The sequence below is a fragment of the Prenolepis imparis genome, unplaced genomic scaffold (assembly GCF_030444845.1).
Source record: "Prenolepis imparis isolate NDT839.2.m4 unplaced genomic scaffold, iyPreImpa1.0 SCAF_53, whole genome shotgun sequence".
Classification (NCBI taxonomy): domain Eukaryota; kingdom Metazoa; phylum Arthropoda; class Insecta; order Hymenoptera; family Formicidae; genus Prenolepis; species Prenolepis imparis.
This window is the reverse complement of record NW_028141211.1, coordinates 108,107-127,322: the sequence shown is the minus strand read 5'-3', so window position 1 is coordinate 127,322 and position 19,216 is coordinate 108,107. Positions and strand designations below refer to the sequence as shown.

Below are 19,216 nucleotides of genomic sequence, written 5' to 3'. Positions count from 1 at the left end.
AATTGTCAACAAAAATCGAACAAATTTTGCCGCTCCAAAGCTATTTAAATTTGTCATTTTACACTGCAATAATCGAGATATATATTGATCTTTTAATTTTTTTTCTTGAAATAACTGAAATTATGTAAAAACAATAATTTTAGTTTATATTATATAATATATTAAATTATATAAATTTATTAAAAATAATAGAAATTTCGCGTTTACATTATTTGAAGGCTATATATAAATATTAAACAAAAAATAAAGTACAATATAAAATATGTATTAATAAAATATATAATAAATATATATTTTATATAAAAATATAATATATTTTTGTTCCATACAATTAAAAAAATCGCAATATTAAATTTCCGCGCATCGCAGTATTTATACAATAAATAAATGCAATTATTATTAATATAATTATATATCAATAAAATGTACAAAGTTTGTATCATTTAAGTAAACAATAAATTAATGACAAACATTTTATTGATATTATATTAATTATACGACAAATATATTATTCTAAAATAAATACTGAAGTCAGCATTATTTTGAAGTAATATTATATTTGTCATATAATTTATATAATTATATAAGTTAAAAACTTTGTACATTTTATAGATATAACTATTTAAACATTTAATTCTCGTCGTCTAGCTCGTCCATTTCCTCTGGCTGCTCGTTCGTTTCCTCTGGCCGCTCGTCTCTCCATAAATCACGGTCAATATTTCTTCTTCCACGATTATTTCGCGCACGTGGATCACGTACTCTATGCCTTAATCTTTCTTTCGCCGTTCGGAGAACTTCTCGAAATTGCATTTGAAACTCCGAACGAGTCGGTTTTTCAAAATGCTCATTGGAACATACAGCCTCTGAAAAAAAGAACGTAAATTACATTATTATTAAGACACGCAATAATGGGTGTTTTACATTTAATGACATAAGTCAACACAAATCTAAGATCTGTTCTTTTTAGTTACACTACTTCAGAGTTTATCTTTTTCCACATTGGAAGGAGTACAGCTAAAAGAGCAAACCTTGATTGACCTTAGTCATTAAATAAAAAGCACCCAATATTTAATTACAAGTTATGAAAAAAAATGAAAAAGAGAGTACCATAAATAGCTATAGTAAGGCGAGCGTTATACAAAGGCCGTTGTTCTTCTTCGCGGCCCCACCAAGTGAACGATGGCGTTATTTCATCTTTAATAGCTTCTTTGAAGCAGAGATTTATAGCTTCCTTCAAATTAAAGCCGCCGATATATCTGAAATAATTGATCTAAAACAAGGTAAGTAAAAATTATAAATTAAAATTTTATATTATGTATATATATATATAATATTATTAAAATCATACGTTTTCTGTTTCACTTACGACATTAGTATAATCTTCCTCATCAATCCTTTCAAATCTCTCCATCTCTCTTATAATAGATATTGGAAAGATGTCTGGTTTCTGCACTGGATAACGGCGAATCTGCACACATTTCAATATTTTCTGCAGCAAAGTATTCATTCTTCTACAAACAAGAGATCAGTATTACAGAAATGTTATAACAAAGATGTCATACGATGTATTGATAAATACGATACATATTTGACTTACTTCAGTTCTGCCTCCACACGTTCACAATTGTGCGTCTTTCTGCAAATAAGAGTAAATAGCATGTACAGAGGTAAATATTATTACTATAATTTTTATACTATTACATAAAATCAGATAAATAATTCTTATTAAATATATACGTTTTTATTAAAAATGTATAATTACATCTATTTTATACAAATATCTATAAATTTACCTATTATCTATTACGTCGATATGTGTCATAGAATGCCGATCATGAGTTGAGTCTTGACTTCCTTCATACCTTTCATCAGTTTCTGTTTGTGATATATAATTGTGTGTAGGATATGTATGTAACGTATTAGTCTGTAATACATTGGAACGGGCATAAGTGTTATGAGATGTACGTGAATATGTTTTGTTTGGTTGGAAATTTGTGTGTGTTACATTATTGTTTGTGTTGTATAATTGAACGTTTGCGTCTGAGTGTGGTTGATTGTGTATGTGTGTTTGACTATTTATGTCGTGTGCTTTAATCTGCGACTGAATATCTGTATTATGTATTTGAGTATTTTTTGGCGGTTGAAGGTTTGTGTATGTTTTATTGTTTATGTCGTGTGCGTCAATTTTTGTGTGCGATCGAATATCTGATATGTGTGCTTGATTGTGTGTTTCATTGTATACTTGATACATATCTTGTGATTGATTGTGTTCATTGTTTGTGTATGATTCATTTGTTTGATTTGGAATGTATGTGTGTGTGCGAGATGTTGGATTTTGTGTGAGTGATCGAGTAAAAGAGTTTGTTTGATTTATTTCCATATTCGTTTGCGTAGTTCTTCTTAAATCATCGATGTCCTCATCGATATCTTCAATGCTGGCTTGCTGAGATGTAATCCTTCGTTTTGGACTTTCATCCGAAGAAGTCGTCTGATAGCGCAACGGTTTTGCAATATTGCGCTTCGGCCGGGTTTCCATCTGCAAGCCTCTGTACATAAAAAACATAATTAGTAAGTGATACATTTTATGTAATATGTAACAAATGTATTTTTAGTAGCTATATAGTGAGATATATGAAAAATTTTCAATAAATTCATATATGTATAAGATGATTTTCTTATTAAATATTTATTAATTACTGACTTTCTAGCATTTTAAAAGAGAAGCAATATTACAATATTCATGATTACTTTTTTCTCTCAAAAGTATAAGCTTATAAATACATTACTCTTTTATTTTACAATATATTCATGTAAAAAATTTTTTATGTATAATATATATAATAATATAAAATTATAAAATTCTGTACAAGTTATGTATAATTATATATATATATATATAATTATACATATTATACAGAATTTTATATACGTCTATATAATTTTATATTGTTATATATGATTTATATATAAATATACAATAAAATTTGTACCGGGACATTACAATATTTATTATATATATATATATATATATATATATATATATATATATATATATATACATACATATATATATATTATATCTTATTAGAATAGAAATATTTTATGCAATAACTCATCATTCCACAGAAATATTTTATGCTCCATTGTTCATTTAATTTTGCAAATCAACATATATTTGTATAGTCTCAAATGAATCTGTAATTTATCTAAAAAATGTCTCATGCTTTTCAATGTCAAGTGCAATTTAACAAAAAAGAGAATTATCAAAAAGATATTACAAAATAATTTAAAGAAGAAAAATTCGAACGTCAAAGTGAGTTATCAAGCAGATTATGGTGAGAAACATACAATATATAACAAGATTCAGATGATAAATATGTATTTAAGGAGAAAAGTAATAGAAAACGACATATAAGATCATGTAAGAGCGACAAAGTTATTAGAAAGCAAACGAGAGAAAAATATATAACAAAGATTGAGAAAAAAGAACACACGTCCCATGGCCATTCCTATAAAAATAAAAATTAACAGTTTACAGCATAGACACATATCTTACATCTTCTTGCTGTGTATAATTACAGCGATAATGTATTGCAACGTTTCCGAATTTTCTTCATCACTGTCACTATCATCCGTTGATGTGTTGTTGAAAAAAATCATCCTGTAATATTTTGCATGAACTTGATCTGAATAAACATAAAAAAATTTCACTTTTAATGTGGCACACTGATATATCTGAAAAACAGAAAATACCATTCCAACAATGTAAAAATCATGAACCTCTGAAAATGTTTTTGTACAACAAAAGAAATCAAAAACAATGTTGAAGACAATATAGATCATGCCATTACGTAAAATACAACAATTGTCACATATATCTATACCAAATGTTTCTAAATTGAATTTTATATATGAAAGACAATTACTATCATTATTATGTAAAGATATATGAATAGACGAAGTCGTGATTATTACTTTGGTCTATGAATTTCTAACTGCAATTCTATTAGAAAACTGGTGAAAAAGCTAATTTCTTATAATATTTCCTGAAAATTGACATATCTTCATAACAAAATGAGGAAAATAAATCTTAACAATCACAATTGTTGGTAAAATAAAGAAAAACCGTTGATGTTATAAATATTGAATGTTGGACCATAAAGACTTTCATTTTTATAAATAAAGTGCAAGTTCTGCAAAGCTTAAGTTATTGTTAGTAATCCTCGTTTAAACACTTCGTGTATTCTTCATCTGTGCGAAGAGTAGTATGACTAGTGCCATTAACATAACAACTTTCATGACGCATCTCAGAAACTTTACACTTGGAAAAAGGCTGACAAGACATGGCTACGATGATTCAGAATGAAAGCTAGAGGTGGTACGTCAGTTATAAAACATCTTTATTGTATTATATTTTATTACTATGAAAATTAATACCTCTCTACTAGATATAATTTTTCTAATATTTACAATGAATTTTTCCAGGAAAATATTAGGATCGCATGGCTTTTTTACACCTTTATAAATACCAACTACTATTGGCCTTGCGTGCTGTATATTTGCAATTCTACATTGGATGGGCCAGAGTTGAATGCTACCAGATTTATCTAAACTACATCCATATAAAATTGAAAGTATCATATCTTTTATATTTGAAGAAAACGACCAGGAACATTAAATATCATTATTCGACTCTGTATGATTTTTACAGTGAAACAAATGTTGCAAACATACATTTTTCCTACTTTTGTATAATTTTTTCTAAGCCATTGTGAAAACTACAGTGATATTTTTGCGACATAGCTTACTCATTTTAATTTTATTGTTTTCTTACATTTTCTCGAACGTGATACCACTGCAAGCGACGTAGCCACTCAGCTCCTTGTATCTTCAGTATCGGAAAAAATACTCGATCTCTAATTCTCTTAAAATATATAATTCTTCGTTCACTACTGCTTCGTTCGTTAGTACACGACACTATAACCAGTGTTGTGAGACGGGCCGGGTTTTCTCGCGCATGCGCGGCGGACATAGCATCAGTGAGGTATATGTACAGATAAAAAGATGTAGCATGATCACATAATTCTGCAAAATTTTTTGTAATATAAGGAAAAATTTGTAATATATAATTAATAATACAGCATACATATGCACAATTATATATATACATATATATTGTATTATTAAATATATATTACATATTTCTCCCGCCAAGAGTGTCAACCGTCAGCGCCCTATCTCCTACCACCTCTTCACTACAGATAGATACATCACTGCTAACAGCCATTATGGCCGCGCATGCGCGAGAAAACCCGGCCCGTCTCACAACACTGACTGTAACAAGTGAACTCGGAATAATCAAGACTCGCGCTTTCTGCACAACGATAAGACTGGATGCATATGCGCGCATTTATCTATAGTTCACGTTACATTTACTATAGAAAGTGCGCGCACATGCGTACCTTACGACCAATCACGAACTTGAGCAACATGGCGTAGCCTATCCGAGGATAATGTTTTGGCGGTATAATTTCCCACCATATATCCGTTTTTGTTTTCGCAATCTCGCCAAGATAAAAATGGCGAGACATTATACCGCCAAAACGTTATTCTCGGAAAGGCTGTGCTATATTGTTCGTTATTGCTCGAAGATTTATCGTTATATTGTGCACAGAGCGGCAGAGCGCCAGCCCTGATCATTTTGAGTTCAGTTGTAACAGCAGGTTATATATTAACGAGTGAAGCAGTGGTGAACGAAGAATATACCTTTTAAGAAAATTAGAGATCGAGTTATATTTTTTCAAGGACACTGAGGATATAAGGAGCTGTAGAGTGGACACGTCGCTTGCAGCAGTGTGGTGTATCACGTTCGAGAAAACACGTAAATATGGAAAGAAAGTTAAAATTAAGTATATCGCGAAAATCGATGTCCAGTTTATCCAGAAGGCAACGAAGTAGAATTATGTGGGAAATTAGAAAAAATTTACGTTTGCAATATCGTTTAAAATGCAAAACTGTTGCTATTACAGAGTCTAATAATCGGTGTGATATTCAAGATACTCCTGGTCTGTCAATAACCGAATTTTATGGCTCTACTTCAAATATAAATGACACTTGCAATTATAGGGACAATGTTGTGGAAGACGATAAGGTTTCTTCTTCTTCCGTCTCTGATGCTAGTGATGTAATTTCATCATTCTGTAAAATTACTTCCATGGAATTTTTCCGCGAAAGTTTAGCAGCTTGCTTTGTCAATAACAATCTTACGCATGCACAAGGTAATAGCATATTATCTGTTCTTCGAACTCATCCCTGTTTTAATATATTACCAAAGGACGTTAGAACACTTCTTGATACACCACGTGTATGTACTGTTGTGTCAAATGTAGAACCAGGAGAGTATATTCATTTTGATGTAGAAACAAAGATTATTCAACATCTGTCACATATTTCCATCGCATCTATTCATCATGTTAATCAATTGGAACTAGATTTTAATGTAGACGGATGTAGTTTAGATAAATCTGGTAGCATTCAACTCTGGCCCATCCAATGTAGAATTGCAAATATACAGCACGCAAGGCCAATAGTAGTTGGTATTTATAAAGGTGTAAAAAAGCGATCCTAATATTTTCCTGGAAAAATTCATTGTAGATGTTATAAAAATTATATCTAGTGGAGGTCTTAATTTTCATGGTAATAAAATACCAATACGTTTGAGATGTTTTATAGCTGATGCACCAGCTCGAGCTTTCATTTTGAATCATCGTAGCCATGTTTCTTGTCAGCCTTGTTCCAAGTGTAAAGTTTCTGGGATACGTCATGAAGGTCGTTATGTTTTCAATGGCACTAATCATTCTTTTCGCACAGATGAAGAATATATCAGGTGTTTAGATGAGGATCATCATAAAGAAGGTAGGAGCCCATTATCAATGCTTCCGATAGGTATGGTTTCGCAAGTTCCTTTTGAGTACATGCATCTTGTATGCTTAGGTGTAATGAAGAAACTCTTGTCTGCATGGGTATATGGTAAATATTCACGTCTCTCTAAGTTGTCAGGAAGATCCATCCATATTATTTGTACAAGATTAAATAATCTTAAAGAATATTGTCCCTCGGATTTCGCAAGGCGCCCCAGATCTCTTGATATATGCTCCAAATATAAAGCAACAGAATTTCGCCAATTTTTGTTGTATACAGGCCCAGTTGTAATGTACGGTATACTAGATGAACGATTGTACAAGCATTTTTTATTCTTACATGCAGCAATAAGGGTCTTGGTTTCTAATTCATCGTTAAGACAACACTTAAGCTTTGCAGAACTTGCACTACAAAAATTTGTTCATAAAAGTGAAAATCTTTATGGTCCGACATTCAACACTTACAATGTCCATGGTCTTCTTCATCTTACCAGCGATGTAAGACGTTTTGGTTGTTTAGATTCATTTTCCGCATTTCCTTATGAAAATAATATGTCGATTTTCCGTAAGTATTGTAGGAAACCAGGTTTACCTCTTCAACAGTTTTCCAATAGAATGGCGGAGCTAGAAGTTCATGGAACAAGCAATAATCACGATGTTGATTCGTCTATCCATGTATCTGTGCCGTATAATAATGATAGTAATTGTCTTCAATATCGTAAAATTCAAATTAGAAACATATTATTAGGTATAGATGATGTACGTGACAGTTGTTGTATTTTACGTGATGGATCAATCTGTGTTGTCTTCTACGTTATTAAGGATAATAACTCCTTTCGTTTAGGTGTGAAAAAATTTTTAGAAGTTCGTGATTTTTATGATACTGGCTTGGTATCTTCTGTTTTTCAAATATATAAGTGTGCTACATTAAACAACGAAATATTGTATGTTCATCCAGATCAAGTTCATGCAAAATGTTATAGGATGCCTTTTTTCAACAACACCTCGACAGATGATAGCGACAGTGATGAAGAAAATAATTTGGAAACGTCGCAATACATTGTTGCTGTAATTATACATAGCGAGAAGATGTAATTTGTGTCAATACTATAAACTTTTAATTTTTATTTTTACAGGAATTGCCACAGAATGTGTACTTTTTCTTATACATCTTCTTTTCATAGTTTTATAGTTTTCATAATTTTATATCATTCTTATTTTTATTTTTGTCGTTCTTTCATGGTCTTGTTACCTTTCTTTATTTCCTTACATTGCATAGATAATATTTATCTATATCTCATTGTATTGTATATTCTTCACAATACTCTGCATAACTCACTATGATGTATGATTTTTTTCTTATTTTTTAACTTCTCTTGATAATCCATTCTTTGTTGAATTGCATTTGATATTGAGAAGCATTTTGTAGATAGATTATAAGTTTACTTAAAGCAACAAAAATCTGTAAACATGGATTTGCAAAAAGAGATAAACAATAGAATTATTGCATAAAATATTCTTGTAAAGCGATAAGAGTTATTGTATAAAATATTTCTGTTATATATTAAGTTATATTATCTGGAAAATATATGCAAGCGTTTCTCAGGTGGGGAACACTACTTCGTAGTGCAATAGGATGCCACAGTCAGGTTTTAGTGAGTCGGGTTGGAACTTTGGAGTTCATCTAACCTCACACTACCTGAAGCCTCCCCCAAGGTGGAGGGTGTTCAACACTAGTGAATTTCCTGACTTTAAAAAAAAAAAAAAAAGTTATATTTATATTTATATATGCATTTATAAACTACTTTTGAAGAGAAAAAAATTATGAATACTATATATATATATATATAGTATTCATAATTTGTATGAATATATTGCTTCTCTTTCAAACACTAGAAATTTAGCAATTAATAAAATACTTAAGTTTCTTAGAAAATCTTATAGATGAATGTATTTAAAACTTTTTTTCATATATTTGAGTATAGCTAGCACAAAATACATGTGTTATACATATTATATAAAATTTATCACTTACTATGTTTTTTGATTTACAGGGATTTGCAGATAAAAACGCGTTCGAAACGCATAATTTCAAAACCATTGTACAACCAAACGACTTCTTTAGATAAAAGTCTTAAACGAAGGAACATCACATCAGCAATTGTCGGAGACATCAGTGATTTGAGGAGAACTGAACAAACAAATATAAGATAATAAGAATTGATTTAATGTTGTGTAATAATAAAAATTATAGTATTATATATTTACCTCTGTGTACATTTCATCTTTGCAGAACGACGTACAATTGTGTAGAACATATGGAGGCAGAATTGAAGTGTCAGATATGTAACATATTTATCAACACATGTGACATCACTTACGCTGTTATAACATTTCTAGAAAATTGATTAATTCTTTGTTTGTAGAATTACTACTTTGCTGAAAAAAATTTAAAAATGCAGGATTGCAGCCATCCATTGCAAAAGCCAAATATCCTCCCATTATATCATCTTTAACAGAAATAGATTCGAAAGATTATTCTAACATCGTAAGTAAAACAAAAAATGTGTATGCTCTTAATAATATTTTTATAATGTAAATAAAATAAATTTTTACTTACCTTGTTTTAGGTCAATTATTTACATAGTGAAGCTGTGAGGAAGGACAACAACACTTGCATAACACTGGCCTTATTATGAATATTTATGGTACCATCTTTTCTATTTCTTTACAACTGTTGTAATTATATTTCGTATCCTATTAATAATAATGTAGCTTGCTTTCTATTTTTTAGAGACTATTTCAAGTTTCAACCAGTATTTTGAAAAACCGACTTGTTAGGAATTCCAAGTACAGTTTCGAAAAGCTCTCCGAATGGCGAAAGACAGATGAAGCACAGGATACATGATTCACGCGGACAATGAATAACGATCGAAGAAAGAATCATCAACCGAGACTTATGGAACGATGAGCAAAATCACACGAACGAGGATTAACGAGGATATTTAAAAATTGTTAATTTTAAGGTTAGTCAATAGATATTACTTAATGACAAATTTGTGTATGTGTGTGTCTTCTATTTTGTTCCGTTTCTGTTTTGATTGGATACAATTTTCCTGATTTCTTAATCATGGTGTAATGAAAATCTCTATATATAAGCATTAATTGATATGAGTGATAATGTCCAATTAAGATGTGTGCTAACGGAATACCTCATTTATTAAATGCGTATATTTAAAATTTGAAATGCTGTAATTAATGTATAAAAACATTTTAATTTCTAGGAAATCCGAATGTCAAGGATACCTGCAATGGATGGACAAAAGAAGGAAAAAGAAATCATAATTAGCAGGTGGATAGGTTATTGGATAAAAAAAGGGATAGAGGATTACGTAGAATGTATAGATACTACAGCTGCTATTGGATTTCGGGAAGTTCCTGTGACAATTCCCGAATTCCCGGTAGGCAAGCCGTAAAGTAGTTGCCACCAGGGAAAAGTTTTTTAGTAGTAGAAAGTATAATATAGAAGTAGAAATATTTTAATATACAGATTCATATTTTCAAATGTGGATATACTTCATCTTTGAGATAAAAAACCAAAGTGTCAATTGGTTTTTTTCACAAGGGCCGGCTGCCGAAAATGTATAATGCATTTTCTTTTCCCGCTTATGTAAAAAAAGAGAACCAATTAGCATTTTTGGTTTTTTATCTCCAAAGACGAAATATGTCCACTTCATTTTAAAACATGAATCTGTATATTAAAATATTTCTACTTTTATTATATATATTTATATAAGTATAATATGATTTATTTGTAAATATTTCACATATTTAAATTGTAAACGCGATTTTATATTAGTAAAATATTGTAAACTTTAATAATAAGTATTAATATTTATACTTTATAGTATAAATTGTTTTATATTATATAAAAATTTGTATTAATAAAATAAAATCAGATTTTATTTATATAATCTCAATTATTTAAAAAAAAGTAAATTAAAAAGATCAATAATAGTAGAATATATACGTCAAATTTAAATGGCTTTGGAACGGCAAAGTTTGTTCGATTTTTGTTGACAATTTGTCGTCAAATTGAGCGTGCAGATCTTGCTCGGATTTTGCCAACAATTTGACATCAAACCATGTCAGCAAGCTTTGCTCGGGTTTTGTCACCAATTTGCTGTCAGGTTATGTCAGCAAAGTTTGTCAACAAATTACGAGCTTAATGTGGACACAGATGGCTATGGATTTGGTGTGGAATTTTGATCCAATTTGATGCCAATTTGCGCGCAATTTGTAAACATTTTGCTGACTGGGTATATACCATAGATATATAAATAATTTATTATATAAAATATATTATACATCTATGGTTATGTATTCCGTATATTAGGTTATGTTGTTTTTTTTATTTGTGTATGTTCTTAAAACATTTATTTGTAATAAAAATAGAGATTTTGTATATTATATTCATTATATTATTTATATATTATATACATTATAAAAATTCACAGAAACATGGAAATTTATCTTTGTTTTTGTTTCAAGATATACCGAAAATTATACTATCACGCTGCAAAGTACCTAATAAAAGAAAAAATATGGAAGTATCACAACAGACAGATAATGGTAAATGTTTGTGACAATTTTTTAAATTTTAATATATGTATAAAGAGGCATTGTGACAGTAACTGCTGATTGAATAAATTAAAACGATTTTTATAGCTAAGCCTTCAAAAAACAAACAGAAATTTTGCATAAAAAATAAAGTTTGTGAGGATAAAATTGTATTACAGGAGGATAAGATTTTGAACGAAGGTAAACTTATAAACTTAAGAAAAAGAGTAAAATTAAAAATCTCAATACAAGCTAGCAATTGCATAACATTAATGTTATAATTTTGTCACTCAATAATGTAAATGTAATGTAACATGTTTTGTACATAAGTTACATTTTTAAGTTGGAAATTATAGCATCAATATTATATTGATGTTATAGCTTTTGTTATAGTGCTGGGATTATTATTAATTATCTAAAGGCCGATTATAACTTCTTCGTAAATTTTACCTGACAAATAGCATATGTTTGTCTTTTTTAAACTTATCTGAAAAAAGATGGAGATATGCTTTCTGTCAGGTAAAATTTACCAAGAAGTTGGAATAAATGGCCTTTATTTAAAAACGTAATTTTTATAATTATTTTCAACAGCTGTATCTTTAGAGAAATCAGATGTTTCTGCAGAACTAACTAGTTTTGAAAATATAACTGGATCAGATGTTTCCATATCTGAGATATCAAAATTAATTAATAATAAAGGTAAAGTAATTTTTTTCCTTTATTTTTAATGTATGATATAAAAATATATGTTAATCATTTTATTGACTTAATCATTTATGCAATTTTCTTTTTACTGTCTTATATAAAGCATACATATTTTAATTTACATAGTGAAATGTCATTTATTGCAGATAGTTATCCCGAAAAGAAATTAGATCCAGAAACTACAGTTGCAACAAATAAGTGAGTATTTTTGGTAATTTTGGAAATAGTAATTTTTTATTTTTGCATGTAGTATACATTAAACATTTTTATTTTCAGATGTAAATTAGTATCGACACGATAATAATACTAAATTCGTTATACGAAATCAATCATGCATTGATAATCCTAAAGGTTTGTATATGAGAACTGTATATAAGAATTATTATATTACTACTTATAGTATTAATCTAAAGGTTTCAAGTTTTAACAAAAAAATTAAATGCAGATAAATTTATTTTATGCTGACATTGAACTTAGCTCCTTTTGGTCTTTAGTATATATATATATATATATATATATATATATATAAATTATAAATTTGGTTTTATTAACATATAAAAAATACTAATTTACATTATTTATTATCATTTTTATTTAGTTACAATATTAATATCAAAAATAATATCAAATTTTAATATTAAAATAATTGCTTATAATAATATATGTAATATTTGCTTATAATAATATATGTAAAAATTTTTCATGTTTTAGACAATTGCTCTTTATATACCTAACACAGATATGCCTAACGATTTTGTTAAAAATGACGTAAGAAATGCAAGCACTGGCATCATTAATGATTTAAGTCATTTACCAATAATAAACGATGCGCTTGAGAAAGAGATGATTGATTACAACTTTATGAATTCTAGTAAATCTTCTAATTCTTTTAATACAGGTAGTAGTTTTTTTATCTTGTACGAATTGTACATAAAACGATTAAATTTTGTACTTGTTATTACTTTTCTATAAATTATTCAATCATTTATTACTGTTATTGTTAGACACTAATTAATTACTTAATATATATTATTTGATTAATATATATTATTTGATTACTTATTATTCCATAGATGTATGTTTTAATTCAATATTGGATAATAATAACAACGAAAAAACGTTTCCTTCAACGTCCTTCAAGTTAAAAGAAATAGAAACAAACAATGTTAATTTATGCTGTGCACAAGAGAATGATACTAAGATACAAGGTATTATAGTCATATTATATGTTGTTACTTAATTTTAATTATTTTTGAATGTTTATACTTATTATTTAATTATATACTTATTATTTAATATTTTCTCTTTTTGTAAATAGAGACAGAAGTTGAAAATGATTATATACAAAGCGAATATTCGTCAACTGCGAGTGATTCTGAAGACATAGAGAAATCCGAACATGAAAATGACAAAAAGCACCTTTCTAATGCACAAAATGAATCGACGACATCTACAGGCATGGATGTTAGTATTAAGGAATGCGAAACCCGGCAAGATGAACAAACAGTAATACCTACAAAACTTGCTGGCATAAAAAAATATATGTGTGTATTCTGTCACAAAATGCAGACAAAGATTGCTCGACATTTAGAATTAGTACATTCCAACGAACCTGAAGTTCAAAAGTTTAAATATTTACCAAAAGGTTGTAGAGAAAGAAGAAATATCATCGATATTTTAAGAAAAAAAGGAAATTTCAACTTCAACATTGAAAAACAGTACGAAGAGCAAGGTTTTATTCCATGTAGACGGGCAAGAGAAAATAAACCCAAGATTCTTAAAAATTATCTCGCATGTGGGAATTGCAAGGGTCACTACTTAAAATCGACAATAAGACATCATTTCAAAAAATGTACAGGTCGGTCAGGAAAAAACAGTCGCATCGTTAAAGTAATGGGTCGGAGGCTAGAAGGCAAATGTCTCAAAGAAGCTGATGAGAGAGTACGGCGATTAGTATTACCAGCAATGAGAAATGATGACGTAACGCGCAATATTCGTTACGATAGTTTGTTACTATTATATGCGAATTCTCAGAGTAAAAAATACAGGCACTCATCGCATCATTTACAAATGATTCGAGCTCGATTGCGGCTTGTTAGTCGCTTATTGATAGTGATGAGAAATATTAATAATAGTGTAATGTCTATGACTTCTATTTATGACCCAAAATATTACGATACCTTTTTAGATGCCATAAACATTGTTGCACAATATAACAAAGAAAAGGATACTTATGAAAAGCCTGCCATTGCATCTAATCTTGGTACATATGTAAAGTATATTGGCGAACTTTTAATAATCAAATGCATAAAGGAACATGACGATAACACGAAAATAAATGCAAAAAATTTTTTACAACTGTTGACTGTTGATTATGGAGCAAGTGTTAACAAAACTGTAGTTGAATCTCAAACTCAATTTAGAAGACAAAAAATTACAAAATTTCCTACAATGGAGGACATAAAAAAATTGCGAAATCATTTATTAAAAGTTCAAAAGGAATCATACAATAAGTTGAAAAACAAATTTTCAATATCTGATTGGATTTCTCTTGGAGAAGCTACTTTAACATCAATACAATTATTTAACCGCCGCCGGCCAGGAGAAACTGAGCGAATATTAATTTCTGATTTCAAAAATTACGAAAGAATTAATGAAAACATTGATACGTTCAGTGGATTATCTAAAGAAAAAATAGAACAGGCACAAAAATATGTGCGATTTTGTATACGCGGAAAGTTAGGAAGAACTGTTCCCATAATATTAGATGACCTTAATTTAGAATGTGCACAAATGTTTTTACAGTTTAGAAATAAAGCCAAAGTGCATGTGAAAAATCCTTACTTATTTGGTATTCCAGGGCATGATAAAAGAATTGATAAACATTTAAGTGCATATCGAGTCATGTTACGTTTTGCTAAAGAGAGTGGAACTGAATTTCCTGATACATTACGTGGTACTACACTCAGAAAACACATTGCCACTATGGGAATTACTCTTAATTTAACAGACCACCAGATTACAGATTTGGCCAATTTCATGGGCCACCATGAAAAAATACACAAGGAAGTATACAGAAAACCGGTAATAGTTAAAGATATTACAGAAGTCTCACAACTTCTAGAAGCTGCGCAAGGCGTGAGAGATGCAGCGAACAATTTAATTGATGAAAGCGACAGCGAGAATGAAAGTAATATGAACACAGATATTACAGAGGATAATGAGATATCTGACAAAATTAGTTATTTGCAGCAATCAAGTGACAGTGAGTAGAAAATTTATTATTATTTTATTTATTTTTCAAATATTATACATTTATTTTTTCTCAAATATTAATAAACTATCTATAATTAATAAATTATAAATAAAAATTATTTCTTTATGATTTTAACATATTTTTATGTTTTTAATATAGACTCATTATCAAGTCCAATATATAAAAAACGTACAAAAAATGAAATGAAAGCGATACAAAAAAAACGTAGATCAGGAGGTAAAAACCTAATTTACGATATACATTCGATCAATAAGCTAATAATGTTATTTGATATTAAATAATCACAAAATAAAAAAAAATATTTATGTATTAAAATGTATTTAATTTTTTTATGTGCAGATGCATTTGTAACGCCTGACAAACGAATACATTGGACACAAGAGGAAAGAGACGTTGTATTAGAAACATTTAAAAACCAATTACAAACTGATACATTAATAACTGGAAAAGAAATGCAAAATATTATATCTAGTACTCCATGTTTGGCTGGACGAACAGTTCCACAAATGAGAATATGGTTACACACACAAAAGAAAAAATTAAATAATTTTAAAGCTATCTATTACAAAAATTATCAATTTTTTTTACTTTAAAGAAATAATTTAATGTGCAATATTAAAACTTTAATTTAAACCTTAATTTAATCTATAATTGACAAGATTTATTTATGTTTGAGATATGTTTAAGTTTCCAAAATGCGATAATTATAGTTTTTATGTTTTGCATGTTGCGATAATTAGTTTTAATGTTTTTGTTTTATTTAAATATTGCACAAAATAAATATGAAAACTTTAAACAATAATATTTATGTTTAATTTTTCATAATGCAATAATTATAGTTTTTATGTTTTGCATAATATGATGATTATAGTTTTTGTTTGTTATTTTGCTCAAATATTGCACGAAATAAATATTAAAATTTTTATTTAAATTTTTATAAAAGTAATTTGATATATTTAATTTTCCTAATGTGATAATTATTATACTATAATTACAATTTTTATATTCGTTATTTTAAGTTTAAATATTGTATGATGATTACAAACTAAATATTTATAAAAGAAAATATTTTTGTTTTTATTTTTGTTTTATATTAAATACATGTTTAGATAAGACATTGTGATAATGCGTTATATAATGTAAACACAAACTTTCCATGAAGATTTATTTTATAAAAATGTTTTATGTTTAAATAGATTATATATGTATATACATATAAAATACAATTTAAGTTTCTGTACTTTTTACATATTTTTTATTATATAATAAGAGAAAAGCGTAAAAAGTGTTCGTTTTGTATTTATTGTAATATCTTTATTTAAGATGATGCAAAATAAAAATATCTATAAATATTTTGTTCTTATTTCACATTACAATTATATATCGTATATGTGTAATTCTATTATCCTATATACTGTTTTGTATATATTCTATATATACTCTGTGTATACTATAAATTCTCTGTGATTTTTATGTATATATTATTTTAATGCTTGCTGCTGCTTTTATCAATTAAAAATTGTTAGCAATTAATATTTAAGACTTTACTAATGATAATGGAGTAAGTGTTACAAAGTGTTATCAAAATTATAGTCGAATCTCAAATTCAATTCAGAAGGCAGAAATTACAAAATTTTCTACAATACAAGACATAAAATTGTATCTCTCACACTTATACAGCTTCTAGAAATTGTGACTTTTGTATCTTTAACTATTACTAACACATATATCATTATACTTACATATATCATCTATACATTTCTTTGTATATTTTATATATTTTATTATATGGAAATCGATCAGATCTGTAATCTGATGGTCTATTAAATTAAAAGCAATTCCTATAGTGGCATTTCACAAGGCTATATGTTTGTTAAATGTAGGTATTGATGTTAAAGTAGCTTCTCTAAAAGAATTCAATTAGATAATAAAAATTTGTTTTCAACATTTGTTTTTCAAAATTATATAGTTTCTTTTGAACTTTTAATAAATAATTTTTTTTCTTCATTCTTCTTCTGTAAAGTTATGTAATTTCTTCTCTTCTTTTATTAAGTTTGATATTTAACAGTTTTATTAATACCTTTATAATCAAGAAATATTCGGATTTAATATCCAATACTGAATTAAAATATACATTAAACATACATGTATGAAATAAGTGACCAAATAATATACATTACATAAATAATTAGTTATTAATAATAATAATAAAATATTTTATAGAAAATTAATCGTTCGCGAGCATATTCAGCCTTTAGTGAACAAGGATGGATGATTCCGTGAGCATTCGTTAAATGGAACATAGCTTAAACATATTCTGCAGTAGTATCAGAGACAATAACGCACCAACATTTAGGACGGAATCACAAACTTTTGCGTAATACCTAACACCTAAAGGAATCAAACAGAGTCCTTAATTTATATTTTGAGAATATAAATGAAAGATTCTGGTTGGTAAATTGATTCGCTTATGTGTTATGCAAAAACTTCTGTTTTTAAAGTTATCGCACACATATGCAAATTGACGTAGCTGCATGTGTATATCATAAAAATGAATCAATCAGCATCGATCTAAATTATAATACACATGTTATGCTCGATTTATGCTACATTTTTGTTATTTTTAATTGAAGCGGCTTATTCTACTTAAAAATTTAAAACATTGTACCGACATAATATAAATTATGTAAATTGCAAAACATGATCCAATTATACTTTCTAAGATATTGTCATGTATTCTAACTTTATAATCGCTATTTCGTTCTCGCTAACATCAAAATAAAGAAAATAAATACAAAATTAAATAACAATTGTATAATTATATAATTAGTATTTAATTAAATTCACTCTTATTTGTTCTCGTCGATGTATATGTAATTTGTCCTGCATCATGTAATACTTACAGAAAGAATCAATTTCTATTAAGCTATTAAGTTGAAGAAACTGTCTCCAATCATATTAAGTTTGCACGGTCAAAGATGTCTGATTGTCAAACATCAAATATGAGTGAGAAAAGTCTTCTTCGAACATTGATTATTTCTGTAAATATTATACAATGTTCGCAATACACAACCAAAATTTACACATTAATGAGAGCAAAGAATTTATTTTTATAGAAATTCATGGTTGGTAAATTTTGAGGACATACGAATAAATTAAACAACGAAACTTATAATAGGATGCCTCTTATATGTATTCGTTTTATCAATTAGTTATTGGTAAAACGGAAATATAAACTAAATAACTAATTGGTAAAGCAAATATATATAAGAGATATCGTATTATAAGTTCCGTTTTTTTAATTTATTCGTACGTCCTCAAAATTTACCAATCATGAATTTTTGTAATATTTTTTTTGGCTACATTGACGCGGATGAATTTAATCTTACGAGCGTGATGTAATACTTGCAGAAAGAATCAATTTTTGTTAAAAGATGTCTGATCGTCAAACATCAAATATGAGTGAAAAAGGTCTTCTTCAAAAATTGATTATTTCTGTAAATATTATATAATATTCGCAGTACAGAACTAAAATTTACACACATTAATGAGAACAAAGTAAAAAAGGATATATTATAACAGAAATTCATGGTTGGTAAATTTTGAGGACATTCAAATAAATATAAAACGGAACTTATACGTTTTCTCGTCGTTTATACATTTTCTGCGTTTATTAATTATTTTTAACATAATT

The 19,216-nt window shown here is 28.0% G+C and overlaps 2 protein-coding genes, 1 long non-coding RNA gene and 2 pseudogenes across 5 annotated transcripts; 4 read left to right on the top strand and 1 right to left on the bottom strand.

The window, feature by feature from the left end:
* Positions 1-206: 206 nt before the first annotated feature.
* On the bottom strand, positions 207-4,973 carry LOC145947212 (uncharacterized). Of its 3 annotated transcripts, none has more exons than XM_083057011.1 (7): positions 4,835-4,973; positions 3,557-3,686; positions 1,794-2,546; positions 1,598-1,636; positions 1,367-1,511; positions 1,108-1,270; positions 215-863 (listed from the first exon to the last, which is right to left on the bottom strand). In XM_083057011.1, the coding sequence occupies exons 2-7, from the start codon at positions 3,658-3,660 to the stop codon at positions 631-633; spliced, it is 1,437 nt and encodes a 478-aa protein (XP_082913137.1). In that variant the 5' UTR covers positions 3,661-3,686; positions 4,835-4,973; the 3' UTR covers positions 215-630. The 3 variants fall into 3 exon arrangements, with proteins under 3 accessions (XP_082913138.1, XP_082913137.1, XP_082913139.1); XM_083057013.1 differs by having other exon boundaries at positions 711-863; positions 1,140-1,270; XM_083057012.1 differs by lacking the exon at positions 3,557-3,686 and having other exon boundaries at positions 207-863.
* LOC145947213 (uncharacterized) lies at positions 2,449-10,762 on the top strand. The gene is made up of 5 exons (XR_014427137.1): positions 2,449-2,568; positions 8,975-9,468; positions 9,551-9,628; positions 9,715-9,946; positions 10,205-10,762. It is a non-coding gene; the product is annotated as an uncharacterized LOC145947213 (long non-coding RNA).
* Positions 5,546-8,045, top strand: LOC145947211 (uncharacterized; annotated as a pseudogene).
* Positions 10,763-12,037: 1,275 nt separating the features above from the next.
* On the top strand, positions 12,038-13,485 carry LOC145947206 (uncharacterized; annotated as a pseudogene).
* A 725-nt stretch (positions 13,486-14,210) lies between these two features.
* LOC145947205 (uncharacterized) lies at positions 14,211-15,518 on the top strand. The gene has a single exon (XM_083057007.1). It carries the CDS (start codon positions 14,211-14,213, stop codon positions 15,516-15,518), a length of 1,308 nt encoding a protein of 435 aa, XP_082913133.1.
* The last annotated feature ends 3,698 nt before the right edge of the window (positions 15,519-19,216 follow it).

Excerpts from the sequence above, each read along its gene's own strand:
- LOC145947212 (XM_083057011.1), bottom strand. The coding sequence starts at position 3,660 with ATGATTTTTTTCAACAACACATCAACGGATGATAGTGACAGTGATGAA. Across the intron at positions 2,547-3,556 it reads ATTATACACAGCAAGAAGAT|AGGCTTGCAGATGGAAACCC; the intron begins GTAAGATATGTG and ends TTTTATGTACAG. Across the intron at positions 1,637-1,793 it reads ATCGACGTAATAGATAATAG|AAAGACGCACAATTGTGAAC; the intron begins GTAAATTTATAG and ends TCTTATTTGCAG.
- LOC145947205 (XM_083057007.1), top strand. The coding sequence starts at position 14,211 with ATGAGAAATGATGACGTAACGCGCAATATTCGTTACGATAGTTTGTTA.